This window comes from Oncorhynchus mykiss, chromosome 17 (genome assembly GCF_013265735.2).
Source record: "Oncorhynchus mykiss isolate Arlee chromosome 17, USDA_OmykA_1.1, whole genome shotgun sequence".
NCBI lineage: Eukaryota > Metazoa > Chordata > Actinopteri > Salmoniformes > Salmonidae > Oncorhynchus > Oncorhynchus mykiss.
Window position 1 is genome coordinate 84,788,783 of NC_048581.1, and position 20,072 is coordinate 84,808,854.

Genomic DNA, 20,072 nt, shown 5'->3' on the forward strand with positions numbered 1-20,072 from the left:
ACACACACTCACACAGAGGTCCATTGAAAACTTCCACAGGAGGAAAATCTGTGTGAAGCTCCTGCTGATGACACAGGACATGAGATATGTTACTATGGAGACAGTGTAATGTACTGTAAGGGCCCCTGTGGAGAGTCAGGGGGTCAGAGAAGGGGGACAGTTTATGAAGGTGCACTTTGTTGCTCTTCCTTTCTCTCTCTCTGTATATTTTCTTTCTCTCTCTCTCTTTCTCTCTCTCTCTCTCTCTCTCTCTCTCTTTTGCTTTCTCTCTCTCTCTCTCTCTCTCGCTTTTGTTTTCTCTCTCTCTCTCTCCCTCTCTCCATCCTATATCGTTGTATCTGAACAGTGTGGCCATGATGACTGAAATCGGAACTTTCAGAAATCTGAGGATCTCTGCTCATCGCTGTCTGATGAGATGTCCTTCTTCCTGTTATAGAGAGAGAGAGGAGAGAGGATATAGAAGTGTTATTCCAGCACTGCATCACACTGCTCAGCCTGCACTCCACTCTCTCCTCTCATCATGAACCTGCTTGTAGTCTGTCTGTGCTATGCAGTTTTGGAGCTCTTGGCAGTCAATTGTAAGTATAACATTTTCCTCTTAGTTGTCATTTTATTCATGTAGTGAATACTTCATTATCACTTATTCAGGTTTTTATGTGACCCAGAGTGCGGAGATATGCTGATGATTTGTGTGTTTATATATGAATTGCTTTCAATAATATGCACGACAAAACAATGCATGATTAGCATTGTGTTGTATTGCTTGTCTTTGCATGCTGACTGCCTCCTAAAGTAGAAACCTGTTTACTCAGCAGTACACATAATGTTCAGGGTCTAGACATCTGTTGTCACTTGTTATAAAGGTATTATATTGGTGTCACGATCCTTTGATGTTGAATAGAACAGAATTTAGATTATAAATTCTGTTGTCAACAGAAAATCTAATCTGTCCTTCTGGGATGAACTCACAGGCCAGGTTTCTTGAACACAGATTAAGCCTTGTTCAGGACTAAAAAACATGCCCAGAGGAGATTCTGTATGTAGCATGCCTTGTTGTCAAGAACTAGGTAGAAACCGAGCTATACTGTATTACCAACAGTAACAATGACAGGGATTTTTCCTCTCTCTGGTGTTACACAGCCCTGTGAAGGCAAACTCTCTCTGGTGTTACACAGCCCTGTGAAGACAAGCTCTCCCTGGTGTTACACAGCCCTGTGAAGGCAAGCTCTCTCTGGTGTTACACAGCCCTGTGAAGGCAAGCTCTCTCTGGTGTTACACAGCCCTGTGAAGACAAGCTCTCTCTGGTGTTACACAGCCCTGTGAAGGCAAGCTCTCTCTGGTGTTACACAGCCCTGTGAAGACAAGCTCTCTCTGGTGTTACACAGCCCTCATACAATATCATGTAACTGTTTCTGTTTCCATGTTTCAGGATCTGACTCAATACGAGGAAGGTGTTCTTAATATGTTGTACATTCAGTGTATATTTATATCACATCCCATATACCATGTAATCCTACACACGTTGTTTCCATGCCTTCCTGCAGGTCAGGAGGTCATACAGGACCGTATAGTCGGAGGTTACGCTCCAGCCCCCAATTCCATCAAATACATTGTGTCCTTACAGACCACCAAGGGACAGCACTTCTGTGGCGGATCGTTAGTACACAAGTACTGGGTGCTTACAGCCGCTCACTGTAACATAGGGTGAGTCAGTCAATATACTGCTTTATTACACTGAGGAGAAGTTAGCATGACTCTAAACACTGTATCCCATATGCATACAGATGTGCAGTAGTACAGTGACATGTTTTTCTTACTTGCTCTTTCCTAATACTGTAGTAGTAAGATTAAAAAATTTAAAAAATACATTTGAAAAAGTCAAGCAGAACTAAAAAAAAAACACAAAAATGAGAAATAACCATGTATTACTGTCTCTGTCACATGTTAAAAACTTCACACGTGTCCAAAAACCACATGTCCCACTCATGAAAATGTATATAAAAAAATACTAGAATTTCACATTTCTTTCACACAGGTGTTCACACGTCCAATAACCACGTGTGTTTATAACCACGTGTCCAATAACCACGTGTGTTTATAACCACGTGTGTTTATAACCACGTGTCCAATAACCACGTGTGTTTATAACCACGTGTGTTTATAACCACGTGTCCAATAACCACGTGTGTTTATAACCACGTGTCCAATAACCACGTGTGTTTATAACCACGTGTGTTTATAACCACGTGTGTTTATAACCACGTGTGTTTTCACATTTACCTGTGATTGTTTTTCATGTGTTTTTTATTGTTGTTGTGAGAATCAGTCCTGATCTCTGTTTGTTTGTCGTTAGCAGCCTCAGTGAGTCTTGGGACTGGGAGGTCAGACAGACAGTAAAGGGCGATAAGAGACACACTGGGCTCAGCAGAGCAACCTTGGCATGTCTGTCATCGCAGCGCAGCGTGCGTTACACGACGAGGTGTCAACATGTCAGACGTTGTAGGTTCAGAAAGGATAACAGTCACATTGTTCCTGTTTCACACAGGGAAGCATTGTACCCACTTATACACCCACTTCAGTGCAGTCAGCGCAAAGGAAACTTTTGGGATGTTGAATGCACCTCAGATGTCTTTTCCTTTGTTATTTGTTGCATAAAGCAGAAGGAAAAAATGTATTTTAAATAACGTTAGTCAGTGTTTGCCAAGTTGAACACAGCTCAAATTGCACTCCACCGTCTAAGGACAGAGCAGATGGCAATGCTCCAATAATGTCAACAACGAGGTTGAATGTATCTCTGATGTCTCCCTTGCCTCTCCTCCCAGGTCAGATCAGATGATGATTGTAGCAGGGGACTACTCTCTGAGTATGTTTGAGGGAACGGAGCAGTATTCCAAACCTCACAGAATTATCCCCCATCCTCTGTACAACAAGACCACCAACAATGCTGACATCATGCTCATCAAGGTACAGGATACAACCATAGACAATGTACATATTCACCTACCTTTCATATTCATGTTCATTATAACATCATTGTATACAGCTGTTTTAGGATGTTTGGCCAAGTGATAGGCCTTATATTAGAGTAACTAGCTGTGTATTACATTTGTAATTACCTTGTAATAACTTAGTAAGTACATGTATTTCCGTTTAGTTCAGTTCAATTCTATTCTGTTCAATTCAACTCAACTCAGTCAACTCAACTCAGTCACCTCAACTCAGTCACCTCAGCTCAACTCAACTCAGTCAACTTAGCTCAACTCAATTCAACTCAACTCAGTCAACTCAACTCAGTCACCTCAGCTCAACTCAACTCAGTCAACTTAGCTCAACTCAATTCAACTCAACTCAGTCAACTCAACTCAGTCACCTCAGCTCAACTCAACTCAGTCAACTTAGCTCAACTCAATTCAACTCAACTCAGTCAACTCAATTCAACAACTCAGTCAATTCTACTCAACTCTGTCAACTCAATTCAATAACTCAGTCAACTCAATTCAACTCAAATCAGTCAACTCAGCTCAACTCAATTCAACAATTCAACTCAATTCAACAATTCAACTCAATTCAACTCAATTCAACAATTCAACTCAATTCAACAATTCAACTCAATTCAACTCCCCCTCTATCTCTTTTCTTCCACCCTTTGCAGCTGAGGGTTCCCATGGTGATGGGTAGCTATGTGTCCCTGGCACCCCTCCCTCGGCAGGGTACAGGGGTTATGGCGGGGCGGGTGTGTCGTGTGTCGGGGTGGGGGTACACCTCTCTGGGAGGGGGTCAGATCCCCTCCACCCTGCGGACTGTCAAGCTGCCCATCGTGTCATCGGCCAGGTGCAACAGCAGCGAGTCTTTCAATGGGAACATCACCTCCAACATGATCTGTGCCGGATACAATGCTGGGGGCAAGGACGCGTGCAAGGTACTGGACCTGATAGATGTAACAGGTTGAGTTTTTGAACACGCCCTATTGGCCTGTCAGTTCCCACTAGCTGTATAGGATAGTTAAGGGTGTGTTCGAGAACCTATTTCCTTAATCTATAGTTACACAACACAATCACATTTTAATTCTCTCTTCTCATGATAGTTTACCTACCTTGTGGTGGCCTCAGAAAATGAGACACGTTGTCATGGAAACTGAGTGTGGGTGTGGTGTACCTTGTGGTTTCCAGGGAGATTCCGGCGGGCCGCTGGTGTGCGAGGGGCGTGTCTACGGTGTGGTCTCATGGGGAAACGGCTGCGGAGATGCCAAGTTTCCGGGCGTTTACACAGCGGTGTCCAAGTTCCGGCGGTGGGTCGACAGAACCATCTACAGCTCCTACACACGCTGTCTGAAGTATTAAAGAGAAGTAGAGTGGGGGGGGAGAGAGGGAAGAGAGAGAGAGAGAGAGAGGTAGAGGAGAGAGAGAGAGCGAAAGAGGGGGAGGAAGAGAGAGAGGGGTAGAGATGGGGAGAGAGCGAGAGAGAGGTAGAGAAGGGAGAGAGAGAGCGAAAGAGGGGGAGGAAGAGAGAGAGGGGTAGAGATGGGGAGAGAGCGAGAGAGAGAGGTAGAGAAGGGAGAGAGAGAGCGAAAGAGGGGGAGAGAGAGGTAGAGATTGGGAGAAAGAGAGAGCGAAAGAGGGGAGGAGAGAGAGAGGTAAAGAGGGGGAGAGAGAGAGAGGTAAAAAAGGGTAGAGGTAGAGGGGGATTGAGAGATGTAGAGAGGGGGAGACAGAGAGAGGTAGAGCGGGGGAGACAGAGAGAGGTAGAGGGGGGGAGACAGAGAGAGATAGAGCGGGGGAGACAGAGAGAGGTAAAAAAGGGGAGAGGTAGAGAGGGATTGAGAGAGGTAGAGAGGGGGAGACAGAGAGAGGGGGAGACAGAGAGAGATAGAGCAGGGGAGACAGAGAGAGGGGGAGACAGAGTATAGAATGACTAAATGTTTTCCAGTAACGATGATTGACAGAGTGTATAATGGCTATTAAAGAAGGTGTTGATGGTACCAGAGACACTACACAAGTCATTGTACAATCATAACTACTTAAATGAGGTTGTGATTCAACTATTTGAGAAAGAAAGTCTCCTGTCAGGAGTGCCTGTGTTACTGTAGATGTCAACGGTCTCTATTCATGAACAGACACCACCATTTGGGTTAAACGGCACCGTATGGATTTATCATTTGTAATTATGAATTTACAGACACGTACTTCCTCATCATTTTATACAAATAAATGCCCGGATTTTAAAACACGTTGGATTTTGTTTTACAGTTCTTCATTTCTATCCCTCTGATTGCATTGATGAGTAATAAGACATGCAGGGCTGCACTAACTATTATAACACATGAATAATCCACTGATATGTTAATACTGTGTTACCCTTAGATAATGTCTCTATACAGAAGGGTATAAAACATACGTCAGATGCATGTCTCTAACATCAGGGCTCTCCTTTGACTCCCACGGGTCCTGGGAGACTGGGTGAGACATGGTGAGACTGGGTGAGACATGGTGAGACTGGGTGTGACAGGGTGTGACAGGGTGAGACATGGTGAGACAGGGTGAGACAGGGTGAGACAGAGTGAGACCGGATGAGACAGGGTGAGACCAGATGAGACCGGGTGAGACCGGATGAGAAAGGATGAGACCGGGTGTGAGAGGGTGAGACAGGGTGTGACAGGGTGAGACTCTCCTTTGACTCCCACGGGTCCTGGGAGACTGGGTGAGACAGGGTGAGACTGGGTGAGACAGGGTGAGACCTGATGAGAAAGGATGAGACTGGGTGTGACAGGGTGAGACAGGGTGAGACCGGGTGTGACAGGGTGAGACAGGGTGAGACCGGATGAGACCGGGTGAGACCGGATGAGAAAGGATGAGACCGGGTGTGACAGGGTGTGACAGGGTGAAACAGGGTGAGACCGGATGAGAAAGGATGAGACTGGGTGTGACAGGGTGAGACAGGGTGAGACCGGGTGAGGCAGGGTAAGACCGGGTGAGACAGGGTGAGATTGGGTGAGACAGGGTAAGACCGGGTGAGACGGTGTGACTGGGTGTGACAGGGTTGAGACGGTGTGACAGGGTGTGACAGGGTGAGACCGGGTGAGACTGGGTGAGACTGGGTGAGACTGGGTGAGACAGAGCGAGAAGGTGTGACAGGGTGAGACCGGGTGAGACAGGGTGAGACCGGGTGAGACAGGGTGAGACCGGGTGAGATGGTGAGACCGGGTGTAACAGGGTGAGACCAGGTGAGACAGGGTGAGACCGGGTGAGACAGGGTGAGACTGGGTGTGACAGGGTGAGACTGGGTGTGACAGGGTGAGACAGGGTGAGACAGGGTGAGACTGGGTGAGACAGGGTGAGACGGTGAGACCGGGTGAGACAGGGTGAGACCGGGTGAGACAGGGTGAGACCGGGTGAGACTGGGTGAGACAGGGCATGACAGGGTGAGAAGGTGTAACAGGGTGAGACTAGGTGTGACAGGGTGAGACTGGGTGTGACAGGGTGAGACTGGGTGTGACAGGGTGAGACAGGGTGAGACAGGGTGAGACAGGGTGAGACTGGGTGAGACCGGGTGAGACAGGGTGAGACAGGGTGAGACAGGGTGAGACCGGGTGAGACAGGGTGAGACCGGGTGAGACTGGGTGAGACAGGGCATGTCAGGGCGAGACAGGGTGAGAAGGTGTGATAGGGTGAGACTGGGTGTGACAGGGTGAGACTGGGTGTGACAGGGTGAGACAGGGTGAGACTAGGTGAGACAGGGTGAGACTAGGTGTGACAGGGTGAGACTGGGTGTGACAGGGTGAGACTGGGTGTGACAGGGTGAGACTGGGTGTGACAGGGTGAGACTAGGTGTGACAGGGTGAGACTAGGTGTGACAGGGTGAGACTGGGTGTGACAGGGTTGGACCAGGAATAGTAGACGGCATATTGAAGTTGGTCCCGCTACAAGAGCTGGTGTCTGGTTTCATGTGTGTGCGTGTGTTTTCATCACCTCACTCTCACTCCAGACCGCCTGTAAAACGAGAGGGTGGGAGAAATTATATTCTGTGATTTACTTACAACCACATCTCTGTCTCTCTATTACATTTCATATTTGAGTCATTTAGCAGACGCTCTTATCCAGAGAGACTTACCATAGTGAGCAGTGGTATCTCTCTATGCTCCCCCCCCCCCCCCCCCCCCCCCCCCTTCTCTCTTTCCATCTCTAGTGAATGTTTCCTACAGGGATTTGATTGTGTTGTGTGGTTGAGTCTCCGTGTTCCACATGGAACAAAATGTGGTCTCCGGATAGAGTGGACTCAACCTGCCCCTGTGTGAGTGGTGTGTGAAAATATGGGGATTCAGAACAGTACAACTGGACAAACTGCATGTGTGTAAAAGGTCTTAAGGGGCTTTCTGTTCCCAGGTCAGTTTAGGTACATGGTTCAGGGTGAGGAACAGAACCAGGGCACGTACATGAATCTGACCTCCTGTCTGTCTGATCATATTAACTGCCCCTGAACAGGCAGTTAACCCACTGTTCCTAGGCCGTCATTGAAAATAAGAATTTGTTCTTAACTGACTTGCCTGGTTAAATAAAGGTAAAATAAAAAATAAAATAAATAAATATAGGAAAACACTGCCATCCTCTGGTGAGGCTTCCTGCTTGTGTCTACTAGGTGGGTCCATCCATTACAACACTGTTGTAACACAAGGCATTAGGCTACACAGCACGACGGGAAGAACAACTATAGATCAATATAGGCCATCACACACTAGTGGGAAAAATACAGTGACAAGGCCTGTACAGTACACCAGTTCAACATTCGATTTTTAAATCAGCCAAAAATGTCAGTAGGCCTAACAATTCTCTGGATTAAAAATACACTGTTGAATTGACATTTCCAAAATGTGAATCACCCTCTTTCTTACTTAGCCTATAGAATACCGATGAAAATGCATTAATAATGTATAGCTCAATCTGTTGTCTTCCAGTCGACCATATTCACCATATAGCCTACAATAAATTCATATTCCAACGTCATTGTTTTTCCTAGCCGCCGTGCTTCTACACCTGTTTGGGGTTTTAGGCTGGGTTTCTGTACAGCACTTTGAGATATCAGCTGATGTACGAAGGGCTATATAAATACATGTGATTGAATTTGATTGTGATTCCAGCTAGACGGCGTGCGGATGTAACATCAGTCCTCACTGTCAGTCGGTCCAAACTGGAATCTTCTCCGTTCTGGATCGGCTGTGGTCTGCAGCACCACCTGCTCTGCTCTACCTCTCTCTCTCTCTCTGCTCTCTCTCTCTCTGCTCTCCCTCCCTCTCTCTCTCTCTCTCTCTCTCTCTCTCTCTCTGCTCTCCCTCTCTCTCTCTCTCTCTCTCTCTGCTCTCCCTCCCCCTCTCTCTCTCTCTCTCTCTCTCTCTGCTCTCCATCCCTCTCTCTCTCTCTCTCTCTCTCTGCTCTCCCTCCCTCCGCCCGCGGGATCCGTGTTTTGCATCGCTCCCCAATTTGCATTTTTTCCTCAGACTTTCCGTGCGGCGCTCCAGCCGTTCTTCTAGCTAGAAGGCGTACCACGGTGGCAATATCCATGCGCCCCGCGTTTACAGAACAATACTCACAGTAGAACCCACTGGAACATGTGAATAATGTTGCCGAAGCTTTCCGAAAGTAGAAATTGAGCGTTTTAAAAAAAAAATCAATTTGGATCAATCGCGTTTTGGTTGCGAGACACGTGCCTTCGAGGTAAACAGACAGCAGGACTGGGCAGCCAGATAACGTTAGTACTCTTGGTTAACGTTACATTGTTTTTCTCCTGTGTTACAAGCGTGTATAAGCGGTTATAACGCCACCATAGTGGACGTAGACGTCGAGCGGAGGTTCATTTTGTTTTAGTTTGTGCACCTTGGTTGATAATTGAGACGCAGTTGGACATGTCGGAAGTACTACAAGACAAAATGAGTCATTATGGAAATGAGGATGACGAGGGACACCTTTCCTTCACCTGTCGCCTCCAAGACACCAACAACTTCTTCAGCGGCTCGCAGGGGGGAAAACGCCCACCCAAACTTGGACAGATAGGCAGAAGCAAACGAGGTACCTATGACCATCAAAGCATTTTCAGTTGTGTTATGGGGATGTCTTCTATGTTCATAATCATGAGATGGGAAATAATGGTATGGGCAATTCAATGGGAAGTCGAATCTGTTCACCATCTCCCCGTGACGCACAGTAGGCTATCGCATTCCATGACTGTATTCTGATGATTATGGGATGGGATTAATGGGTTTTAACAATTCTGTTGGCATTGCAACACATGCTTGGATGCGCAGTGCTTGCACTGTTCAATGCCTTTTGGTACAAGTGTTGTCGTGCTGTTCTACTGAATATTCCAACCAACATGCATGCTGGGATTCTAGAGGATTCTAGAATATTTTCTGGATGTGTCTCTTATTCTTGTGTGTGTGCGTGTGTGTGTGTGTGTGTGTGTGTGTGTGTGTGTGTGTGTGTGTGTGTGTCGTGCGTGCGTACGTGTGTGTGTGTCGTGCATGACCAATTAAATAAACGTAGCACATGCAACACTTCCAAAACATGCTCACACACACACACACACACCATCTCGCTTTCTCTACCTCTCGCTCTCTGTACTTCTGTGCTGTAGCCTAGTGCATGAGTTCCATGCATTCACATCAATGAAATATTAGATTCTTAGATGTGATAACGTGCCAACCCTCCTCCTCCTCATCATCTCTTCCATATTCTCCACAGTTGTTGAGGACGAGAACGGCGTTGACGAGGCGCTAAAAAACGGGACAGAGAAAACACAGACAGAGGCTTAAACACATCACCCCCTGGAAGGACATTGATTCTCATTTTCTATTTGATATTTGCAGTTTTGATCCAAAGACACTGTATATAAGCACTTTTAACCCATGTGGCAACAAGCACTTCCAGTCCCATCTCCTCTCTCTCCCAGTCCTCATGATGATCTCCTGAGACTTATACTGGCAGGATGGGGAAGCAGCCGAGATGGAGACAGAGGGAGTGATGGACACAGAGGCGGAGACAGACAGAGTGATGGAGACAGACAGAGAGTTGGAGACAGAGAGAGTGATGGACACAGAGGCGGAGACAGAGGTGGAGATAGAGAGAGTGATCGAGACAGAGGTGGAGACACAGAGAGTGATCGAGGCAGAGGTGGAGACAGAGGTGGAGACAGAGGTGGAGACACAGAGAGTGATCGAGGCAGAGGTGGAGACAGAGATGAAGACAGTGACAGAGATGAAGAGAGAGGCGGAGACAGAGAGATGAAGACAAAGGCGGAGATGAAGGCCGAGTCGGAGACAGAGAGATGCAGACAGAGAGAGAGATAAAGAGAGGCGGAGATGGAGATGAAGACAGAGACAGAGATAAAGAGAGGCGGAGATGGAGATGAAGACACAGACAGAGATAAAGAGAGGCGGAGATGGAGATGAAGACAGAGATAAAGAGAGGCGGAGATGGAGATGAAGACAGAGATAAAGAGAGGCGGAGATGGAGATGAAGACAGAGATAAAGAGAGGCGGAGATGGAGATGAAGACAGAGAGAGAGATAAAGAGAGGCGGAGATGGAGATGAAGACAGAGATAAAGAGAGGCGGAGATGGAGATGAAGACAGAGAGAGAGATAAAGAGAGGCGGAGATGGAGATGAAGACAGAGATAAAGAGAGGCGGAGACTGAGATGAAGACAGAGATAAAGAGAGGCGGAGATGGAAATGAAGACAGAGATAAAGCGAGGCGGAGATGGAGATGAAGACAGAGATAAAGAGAGGCGGAGACAGAGAGAGAGGCGGAGACTGAGCGAGAGATGAAGACAGAGGTGGAGACAGAGATGAAGACAGAGAGAGAGATGGAGACAGAGGCCCAGGTGAAATAGGTGAATTCTATCATCCAGGGTTTAGGCCCACAGAACTCTTCTAAAACAGGAATGGCCCAACCCTCCACCTGGAGAGCTACTGGGTGAGCAGCAGGCTTTTTCTCCAGCCCTACACTTTTTTTTACACTAGTCAACCATTGGTCGTACAATCAAAACTCCTAAGCAGGCAGCCAACAAATGTAGCCGTGTAGAAAGGGTCTTTCACAAACCAGATTCGGTCAATCAAGGTCCTGCGTAGCATGTGATTAGTAGAATCAGGTGTGTTTACAGTATGACTGGAGCGTCTAAACCATGTAACCAGGAGAGGATGATGAAGGAGGAAGACGATGAATCTAAGGTTGCAGCGATAGAAACAGACGATGCCGTCGAACCCTCACAGAAATCAGGGAAGGAACAGTATAAATGATCTACTTAACTAAAGCACACGTTGTTATATCAATCAAAACATACCATATTACATAACCATTCTTTCTGCTCTTGATTCTTATGACCACGAGTGCAAACAAATAATATAGGAAACGTGTAAATAAGAAATGGTAGCCCCACGTTCTGTTAGCCTGGGCGCCAGTCCGTTCCTGCTGTCCTTGTCAACTCCTTATGGAATTGTCATGTTTGACGTGACAATGAGTGATAAGGAGTTGGCAAGACAGCACAAATAGATCTGGGAATCAGGCTAGCGTTTTGTTGCACAGTGGAGAAAAGAAGCGTGAAATGGTTTGTCGTAATCTAACATAACGTGTCTGTGTAAAGATACCTTATTTATGGACCCTTTGGATACGTAGTTTCCAGTGCTCAAGGCCTGACTGAGGGACAGTTTTGTATGTAGAGAATTACGATGACAGAATGAATGAAAGCGATTTCTCCTTTTTTTACTTCTTATGAATTTTTATGTCGCCTGATCAGTTTTTTGCAGCTATAGAGTCATTTATATACATTATACAGGACTGTACACCACATGTTTGTAACGTTACAAGAGGCTTACGTCTGGATTGTTAAATATAACTGTACACCCTCCCCTCTTGATAAACTATTTCTATTGCATTGCGCATTATGGTGTGTGCCAAATATCATGAGGGATAAGCTGACCACTTGGTTGTTTATGTTGTGCTTTCTATACCTTATAACTGTAGACATTACGTTCTTCTTCGGTTGTTGCCATTGTTCAGGGCTACTTCTTACCACTGAATTACCAACGCATGCATGGCAGAAATGGGATTGATGCATGGCAGAAATGGGATTGATGCATGGCAGAAATGGGATTGATGCATGGCAGAAATGGGATTGATGCATGGCATAAATGGGATTGATGCATGGCAGAAATGGGATTGATGCATGGCAGAAATGGGATTGATGCATGGCAGAAATGGGATTGATGCATGGCAGAAATGGGATTGATGCATGGCAGAAATGGGATTGATGCATGGCAGAAATGGGATTGATGCATGGCAGAAATGGAATTGATGCATGGCAGAAATGGAATTGATGCATGGCAGAAATGAAATTGATGCATGGCAGAAATGGGATTGATGCATGGCAGAAATGGGATTGATGCATGGCAGAAATGGAATTGATGCATGGCAGAAAGGGAATTGATGCATGGCAGAAATGGTTTCATGCATGGCAACGTTCTAAAGATGATCTAGTGTATTCTGGGACACCTGGTACACAGCTTTGAATGACTAACCTCCAGAACCATCTTAACACTACGTACCTTGTACTGTACTATGATCTTACTGATTTGTACCGTAGCCTAATATCTTGTAATAAAGATTCTGAAGAAGTTCATTAAGAAGTGTTCAGTGTTTATTGCGATGTATGTTGGATAATTCTATGTTTTGTTACTTTCTAAGTGGTGCTGCTTCATTAGAAAGACTGCTTACACAACACAGAAATATGCTTTCCAAGTCAAACTTGTTTTTCTCAGCTCAGATTAAGTCAAGTCCTGGACTAAAATTCCTATTCAGAATCATTTTAAATTCAGGAGCAGTCTTAATCTTGTTCTTGAAACCTGGACCTAGAGGAATGGAAGCACTACAAAATACATTTTGCTTACGATGTCTTTCGGACTGTTACTTTCACATCTGACAGTCAAGGTCAAGTCAGCATTTGTTAGAAGTCAGGGCAGTTAGGGTAAAACTCAAATAAGGAATGAAATTGGATTGACAGGAACTGGGTGACCAAGAAATAAATAGAATCAGGCCACAGTTTGACTTCAAAACTGATTTCAATAAGCTTAACTAGAGTAATCAAGAGACGAAAGAAATCAAGAGACTAGCGGAATCAAGAGACTAGAGAAATCAAGAGACTAGAGTAATCAAGAGACTAGAGGAATCAAGAGACTAGAGTAATCAAGAGACTAGAGGAATCAAGAGACTAGAGAAATCAAGAGACTAGAGTAATCAAGAGACTAGAGGAATCAAGAGACTAGAGGAATCAAGAGACGAGAGAAATCAAGAGACTAGAGGAATCAAGACTAGAGGAATCAAGATACTAGAGGAATCAAGAGACTAGAGGAATCAATAGACTAGAGAAATCAAGAGACTAGAGAAATCAAGAGACTAGAGAAATCAAGACTAGAGGAATCAAGTGACTAGAAAAATCAAGAGACTAGAGGAATCAAGAGACTAGAGGAATCAAGAGACTAGAGGAATCAATCTCTTGATTCCTTAAATGAAGCTTTGATGTGTTATGTATTTTCTCTCAGCACAGTCACAGGGTTTGGGCCTTGATAGTGTCAGTATCTCCCCGATCCTGCAGGAACAACAATCCTGACGCAACAAATCTCAGTTTATCTCTTTACTCAAGTCTTCCTCCTCCTCCTCTTAACTCAGGTTGCTGTAATGTAAACAGGGAAGCTACTGGGACACTGAGGCATGGTGCGTCGTGATGAGACGTGACATTTCCAGGGCTGCTCTGGTGACTAAATGATTCATGTTCTGTGACCAGGCAGGCTCTCTGTCAGCAAATCAACATCATCACTGTCCAAGCGGAGCCTGAGTCTGGTCCACTGAGATATAGTAGTAAGGAACACACACACACACACATACACACACGGGTGTGAACACACACACACACATATGTACATATGCACACTGAAAAACATACACATTTACATGCACTCGTACAAAGACACACAATTCACACACACATGCCACTCAAACTACATGCCACACCATTAGATAGCTGGTTCCCCCTACTTTAGGTCTCTCTCTATCTCTCTCTCTCTCTCTCTCTGTCTGTCTCTTTGCCTCTCTCTCTCTCTCTGTCTCTCTGTCTGTCTCTCTATCTCTGTCTATCTCTCTCTCTCTCTGTCTCTCTCTGTCTCTCTATCTCTCTCTCTCTCTGTCTCTGTCTCTCTCTCTGTCTCTCTAGCCAGTCTTGACAGACATGAAAGAGGCTGCCTGCCTATGCTCGCTGCCATGACAACGTGTGCACCTTGCCTGCTGCCTCGGCAGGGAGATGGGGAGTTGTTTCACTGAGAAGAATCTCCAGACTCTTCCACCAAGCAGCGGAGTACGGACTGCCTGACTGGCACACACAGACACACATGCACACGCACACAGACTATGTACACACGCAATGCACAAACACACACACACACATACTACAAATGAGTGGAATAAAATTAACATGTGGAGTGCAGTGGCTGGGCTGTTGAGGGTTACATAAGCTGTGACAGGTAGAGAGGTCACTGTGACCGCCAGGGGAATCTCACTCACCAAGACCTTTAACAAACACACACACACAGACACACACACACACACACACACACACACACACACAACAGTCATCCGTCTCACTCAGGAAAATACCAACTTCAGTTATTTGCTACTACACTGAGAGAGAGAGAGATGCATTCTGGGTGTTTTTCCACGGGGGAACCTGAAGATGGGATGGACCCTGGGCTTTCCTCTCTCCCCTGCAGTAGCAGCAGTTTAGAAACACCTGAGGCACTAGGCTGCCCACATCATCCCCAGGAGAGGCTATACATGCAGAACAGCAGTGGGTTAGGGGCATAACCTGGGTGTAAATCACAAGGTGAACATGGGGTAGATATTGCCATTGGCTATAGAGAACCACAGTATGAGTCATAATACCCATAAAACCTAGCGTTCCAACACAGAAATGGTTCCAATCATAATTTTCCACTTAAAATAAAGGATGTGTTTGGTGTAGGCTTACCCTGGCATGAAGTTTTGATAACTGTGTAAATCTCTCTCAGACAAGGTGACTTATTCACCTGTATTTACCCCCTCCCCCCCCCCCACCCCCTGCCGTGTAATAATAAGTAATTACCACTAATTACTTCCTGTTACTTTGATACGTTTCAGCCGTTTGTTCTACTGTATAACTGTTACTATTCGTCAGTGTTAGTGTTACCAATGCTACTTTGCCTATTGGTTATCGTATGTTGTGTTATTTCGGACGACCATAAGTGTTATTATTGCATTGGTTGCACCAGTACTTTAAACGGAAGTGGTTTAAATGTTGTATTGGTAAACGTAGTCTTTTGCATGAACACGCTACCACAGCGTTTTCCATATAAGTTTTCTATTCTCACACAAGGCTGGAGAGAGAAGGTGCCATAAATCTTTACCTTTTGTCAATCCAAGTAATTCGTTTTTTTTTTTCTCTCACTCCAAGAGGTGATTATTGAAGTACATTTTTTATATTGATGTCGTGTTTATAGACATGTTATAAGTGTAATGCCATATGCATTTACTCATGTACATGTACATTGCAGAGTTACAACCCTTAACTAATACTGTTTACATGTGTTCACATCTTTGTCTTATAGAACCACAACAGTAACATTCCATGTCACCCGAATGACCAGAATCATATCAACATCTTCAAATGGAAACAGCTGTCTGTGTGTCTGTGTCTGTGTGTCTGTGTCTGTGTGTCTGTGTCTGTGTCTGTGTCTGTGTGTCTGTGTCTGTGTCTGTGTCTGTGTGTCTGTGTGTCTGTGTCTGTGTCTGTGTGTCTGTGTCTGTGTCTGTGTCTGTGTGTCTGTGTCTGTGTGTCTGTGTGTCTGTGTGTCTGTGTCTGTGTGTCTGTGTCTGTGTGTCTGTGTCTCTATGTCTGTGTCTGTGTCTGTGTGTCTGTGTGTCTGTGTCTGTGTCTGTGTGTCTGTGTCTGTGTGTCTGTGTGTCTGTGTCTGTGTCTGTGTCTGTGTGTCTGTGTCTGTGTCTGTGCGTCTGTGTCTGTGTGTGGTGGTGACTATCAAGAGTACAGTGATGGACCTCAACATCATGTTCTAACAGGACAGCACTATAGAGGACAGTTGACTGTGCCTTTAAACAGCTTGGAACATTCCAGAAAATGATGTCATGGCGTTAGAAGCTTCTGATAGGCTAATTAACATAATTTGAGTCGATTGGAGGTGTACCTGTGGATGTATTTCAAGGCCTACCTTCAAACTCAGTGCCTCTTTGCTTGACATAATGGGAAAATCAAAAGAAATCAGCCAAGACCTCAGAAAAAAATTGTAGACCTCCAAAAGTGGTTCATCCTTGGGAGCAATTTCCAAACTCCTGAAGGTACCACGTTCATCTGTACAAACAATAGTACGCAAGTATAAACACCATGGGACCACACAACCGTCATACCACTCAGGAAGGAGACGCGTTCTGTCTCCTAAAGATTAACATACTTTGGTGCGAAAAGTGCAAAGTAAAATGAGTCCTATATCGACATAACCTGAAAGGCCGCTCAGCAAGGAAGAAGCCACTGCTCCAAAACCACCATCAAAAAAACAGACTACGGTTTGCAACTGCACATGGGGACAAAGATCATACTTTTTGGAGAAGTGTCCTAAGGTTTGATTTAAAAAATTGAACTGTTTGGCCATAATGACCATTGTTATGTTTGGAGGAAAAAGGGGGATGCTTGCAAGCTGAAGAACACCATCCCAACCGTGAAGCACGGGGGTGGTAGCATCATGTTGTGGGGTGCTTTGCTGCAGGAGGGACTGGTGCACCTCACAAAATAGATGGCATCATGAGGGAGGAACATTTTGTGGCTATATTGAAGCAACATCTCAAAACATCAGTCAGGAAGTTAAAGCTTGGTCGCAAATGTGTCTTCCAAATGGACAATGACCCCAAGCATACTTCCAACATTGTGGCAAAATGGCTTAAGGACAACGAAGTCAGGGTATTGGAGTGGTAATCACAAAGCCCTGACCTCATCCTATATAACATTTGTGGGCAGAACTGAAAAAGCATGTGTGGGCAAGGAGGCCTACAAACCTGACTCAGTTACACCAGCTCTGTCAGGAGGAATGGGCCAAAATTCACCCAACTTATTGTGGGAAGCTTGTGGAAGGCTACCCCAAACGTTTGACTCAAGTTAAACAATTTAAAGGCAGTGCTACCAAATACTAATTGAGTGTATGTAAACTTCTGACCCACTGGCAATGTGATGAAATAAATAAAAGCTGAAATAAATCATTCTCTCTACTATTATTCTGACATTTCACATTCTTAAAATAAAGTGGTGATCCTAACTGACCTAAGACAGAGAATTTTACTAGGATTAAATGTCTGGAATTGTGACAAACTGAGTTTAAATGTACTTGGCTAAGGTGTATGTAAACTTCCCACTTGAACTGGATATAGCGGGTGAGGGCATTCACAGCCGACCACTCAGACAGGTGAGGCCATACCAACTATTTTTACTGGTCCTTCTAGACGGATTTAGTGACTAACAGTTTTTTTTTTACATGGTCAGTAATTTCTCCGGATATATCGAACAATAGTTTTTACAGTTTGTTTGTGTCTGTGGGTGAAGGGTGGGTAACTTCAAGTAACTACTTGACTTCGAAGCGAACCTTTGCTAGCTGTATTATTTCAGTCTGTCGTTTTGAGACGTTTCGGAGATGGACTGATTAGCCTCCTCGCTTGAGTCAACAGTGTGCTTTACTTTACTGCGGGAAGACATTGATCTTTTTTTTGCTGTTACCCTCTGAACAGCAGATCGTTAGTTATGTAACTGTCCTACCTGCTATGTTGGGTTTTAAATTAATTGGGATTCACACATTTGTTTTTGAGGTAAAATTACTGTCACGTTAATGATGCCAAATTGCAAACCTCATTTGCACCTTGTCTATTTCCAGAACCAATGGGTGTGCCTGAGTCTCATCACCTCTCAACTAGGGAAGCTGTTTCAACCTGGAACACTATTCTCCTGCGTTGGTCTTTCAGTCATTGCAGGAAGTCCTGATGACCAGCAGTTGTCCCGATCCTGCCCAAACACCTGACTTAAACAATCAACATAACAAATCACAGCAATAGGCTATGATTTGAAATCCGGTATGAGCTGGAACGAAAGCTTGTACACACTCCTGCCATTCAGATCTGGAGCTATCCACCCTGTTCCCAGCATGCAGGACCCATTGATTACAGGGTATTGATTAGCTAAACAAGCAAGTCTGTTTGTTTTGTTACCAAGGCAACTACTGTAGCTGTCTAGCAAAATTGCTAGCTACTTCAGTGCATGTTGAACACATTTCTAGCGGTGTTAAATTATAGCCGCGGTATAAATAGTGCGTTGTGAAACACATCTGCCATGTAGTTGATTATTTTCCATAGAAGCCAAAGCCCCTCGTTGATTATCCCTTACATAATGCATGTTCCAATCTCAAGTTGAAGTTGAACTTGTTGACTGATGCCCAGGCGGTGGCTGCTAAGAACAAGAAATGAATAGCTGCTGACCAGAAGCCTGCAGTCAAGGGAGCACTGGTCCACACCTGCCCTGTCTGTCAGGTGAGTAGTATTGGTTGGTACTGCATGTGTTTTTCTCCATGTGTAGGTTATTGTACTGGCCTGTGTGCTACGGTCTTTCGTATGTGTAAGGTTATTGCATCGTATTGCTTAGTTTTATCATTTGTGTTAACTTTGAATTCAATCTAAACCACAGATTGTTAACTTCCTGCATTTTGAGAGTAAGCATCTCATGTCTACATAATGGTCCCAGTACTGGTTGATGTGCAGGCCTAAGTGACCACACACACTCAAATCAAATCAAAATGTATTTGTCACACGTGCCGAATACAACAGGTGTAGGTAGACCTTACAGTGAAATGCTGCATACAACAGGTGTAGTAGACCTTACTGTGAAATGCTGACTACAACAGGTGTAGGTAGACCTTACAGTGAAATGCTGAATACAACAGGTGTAGTAGACCTTACTGTGAAATGCTGAATACAACAGGTGTAGGTAGACCTTACAGTGAAATAGTGAATACAACAGGTGTAGTAGACCGTACAGTGAAATGCTGAATACAACAGGTGTAGTAGAACTTACTGTGAAATGCTGAATACAACAGGTGTAGTAGACCTTACAGTGAAATGCTGAATACAACAGGTGTAGTAGAACTTACAGTGAAATGCTGAATACAACAGGTGTAGTAGACCTTACTGTGAAATGCTGAATACAACAGGTGTAGTAGACCTTACAGTGAAATGCTGAATACAACAGGTGTAGTAGACCTTACTGTGAAATGCTGACTACAACAGGTGTAGGTAGACCTTACAGTGGAATGCTGAATACAACAGGTGTAGTAGACCTTACAGTGAAATGCTGAATACAACAGGTGTAGTAGACCTTACTGTGAAATGCTGAATACAACAGGTGTAGTAGACCTTACTGTGAAATGCTGACTACAACAGGTGTAGTAGACCTTACTGTGAAATGCTGACTACAACAGGTGTAGTAGACCTTACAGTGAAATGCTGAATACAACAGGTGTAGTAGACCTTACAGTGAAATGCTTACTGACAAGGCCTTAACCAACAATGCAGTTTTAAGAAAAATACCTAAAAAACATTTAAAAAAAATAGATTTACAGCTGGGGTAAGATTCTTCCATCATTCACATCAGTCACTCATCGTCTTTAATGTTGTGGTCACTCATCTTTAATGTTGTGGTCACTCATCTTTAATGTTGTGGTCACTCATCTTTAATGTTGTGGTCACTCATCGTCTTTAATGTTGTGGTCACTCATCTTTACTGTTGTGGTCACTCATCGTCTTCAATGTTGTGGTCACTCATCTTTACTGTTGTGGTCACTCATCGTCTTTAATGTTGTGGTCACTCATCTTTAATGTTGTGGTCACTCATCTTTAATGTTGTGGTCACTCATCTTTAATGTTGTGGTCACTCATCGTCTTTAATGTTGTGGTCACTCATC

At 44.7% G+C, this 20,072-nt stretch overlaps 2 protein-coding genes across 3 annotated transcripts; both read left to right on the plus strand.

The window, feature by feature from the left end:
- The first annotated feature begins 391 nt into the window (after positions 1-391).
- Positions 392-4,393, plus strand: LOC110493283 (trypsin-like). 2 transcript variants are annotated; one of them, XM_036950823.1, is made up of 5 exons: positions 392-578; positions 1,545-1,704; positions 2,823-2,964; positions 3,653-3,919; positions 4,170-4,393. In XM_036950823.1, exons 1-5 carry the CDS (start codon positions 521-523, stop codon positions 4,338-4,340), a joined length of 798 nt encoding a protein of 265 aa, XP_036806718.1. In that variant the 5' UTR covers positions 392-520; the 3' UTR covers positions 4,341-4,393. The 2 variants fall into 2 exon arrangements, with proteins under 2 accessions (XP_036806718.1, XP_021423211.2); XM_021567536.2 differs by lacking the exon at positions 392-578 and having other exon boundaries at positions 1,147-1,704.
- Positions 4,394-8,405: 4,012 nt separating this feature from the next.
- On the plus strand, positions 8,406-10,206 carry si:dkey-33m11.6 (uncharacterized protein LOC555986 homolog). Its single transcript, XM_021570094.2, has 2 exons — positions 8,406-9,056; positions 9,729-10,206. Exons 1-2 carry the CDS (start codon positions 8,894-8,896, stop codon positions 9,797-9,799), a joined length of 234 nt encoding a protein of 77 aa, XP_021425769.1. The 5' UTR covers positions 8,406-8,893; the 3' UTR covers positions 9,800-10,206.
- Positions 10,207-20,072: the final 9,866 nt, after the last annotated feature.

Coding starts and splice junctions, on each gene's coding strand:
- LOC110493283 (XM_021567536.2), top strand. CDS start 1,421: ATGTTTCAGGATCTGACTCAATACGAGGAAGGTGTTCTTAATATGTTG. Junction 2,965..3,652: donor CTGACATCATGCTCATCAAG/GTACAGGATACA, acceptor CACCCTTTGCAG/CTGAGGGTTCCCATGGTGAT. Junction 3,920..4,169: donor GGGGCAAGGACGCGTGCAAG/GTACTGGACCTG, acceptor TGTGGTTTCCAG/GGAGATTCCGGCGGGCCGCT.
- si:dkey-33m11.6 (XM_021570094.2), top strand. CDS start 8,894: ATGTCGGAAGTACTACAAGACAAAATGAGTCATTATGGAAATGAGGAT. Junction 9,057..9,728: donor GATAGGCAGAAGCAAACGAG/GTACCTATGACC, acceptor TATTCTCCACAG/TTGTTGAGGACGAGAACGGC.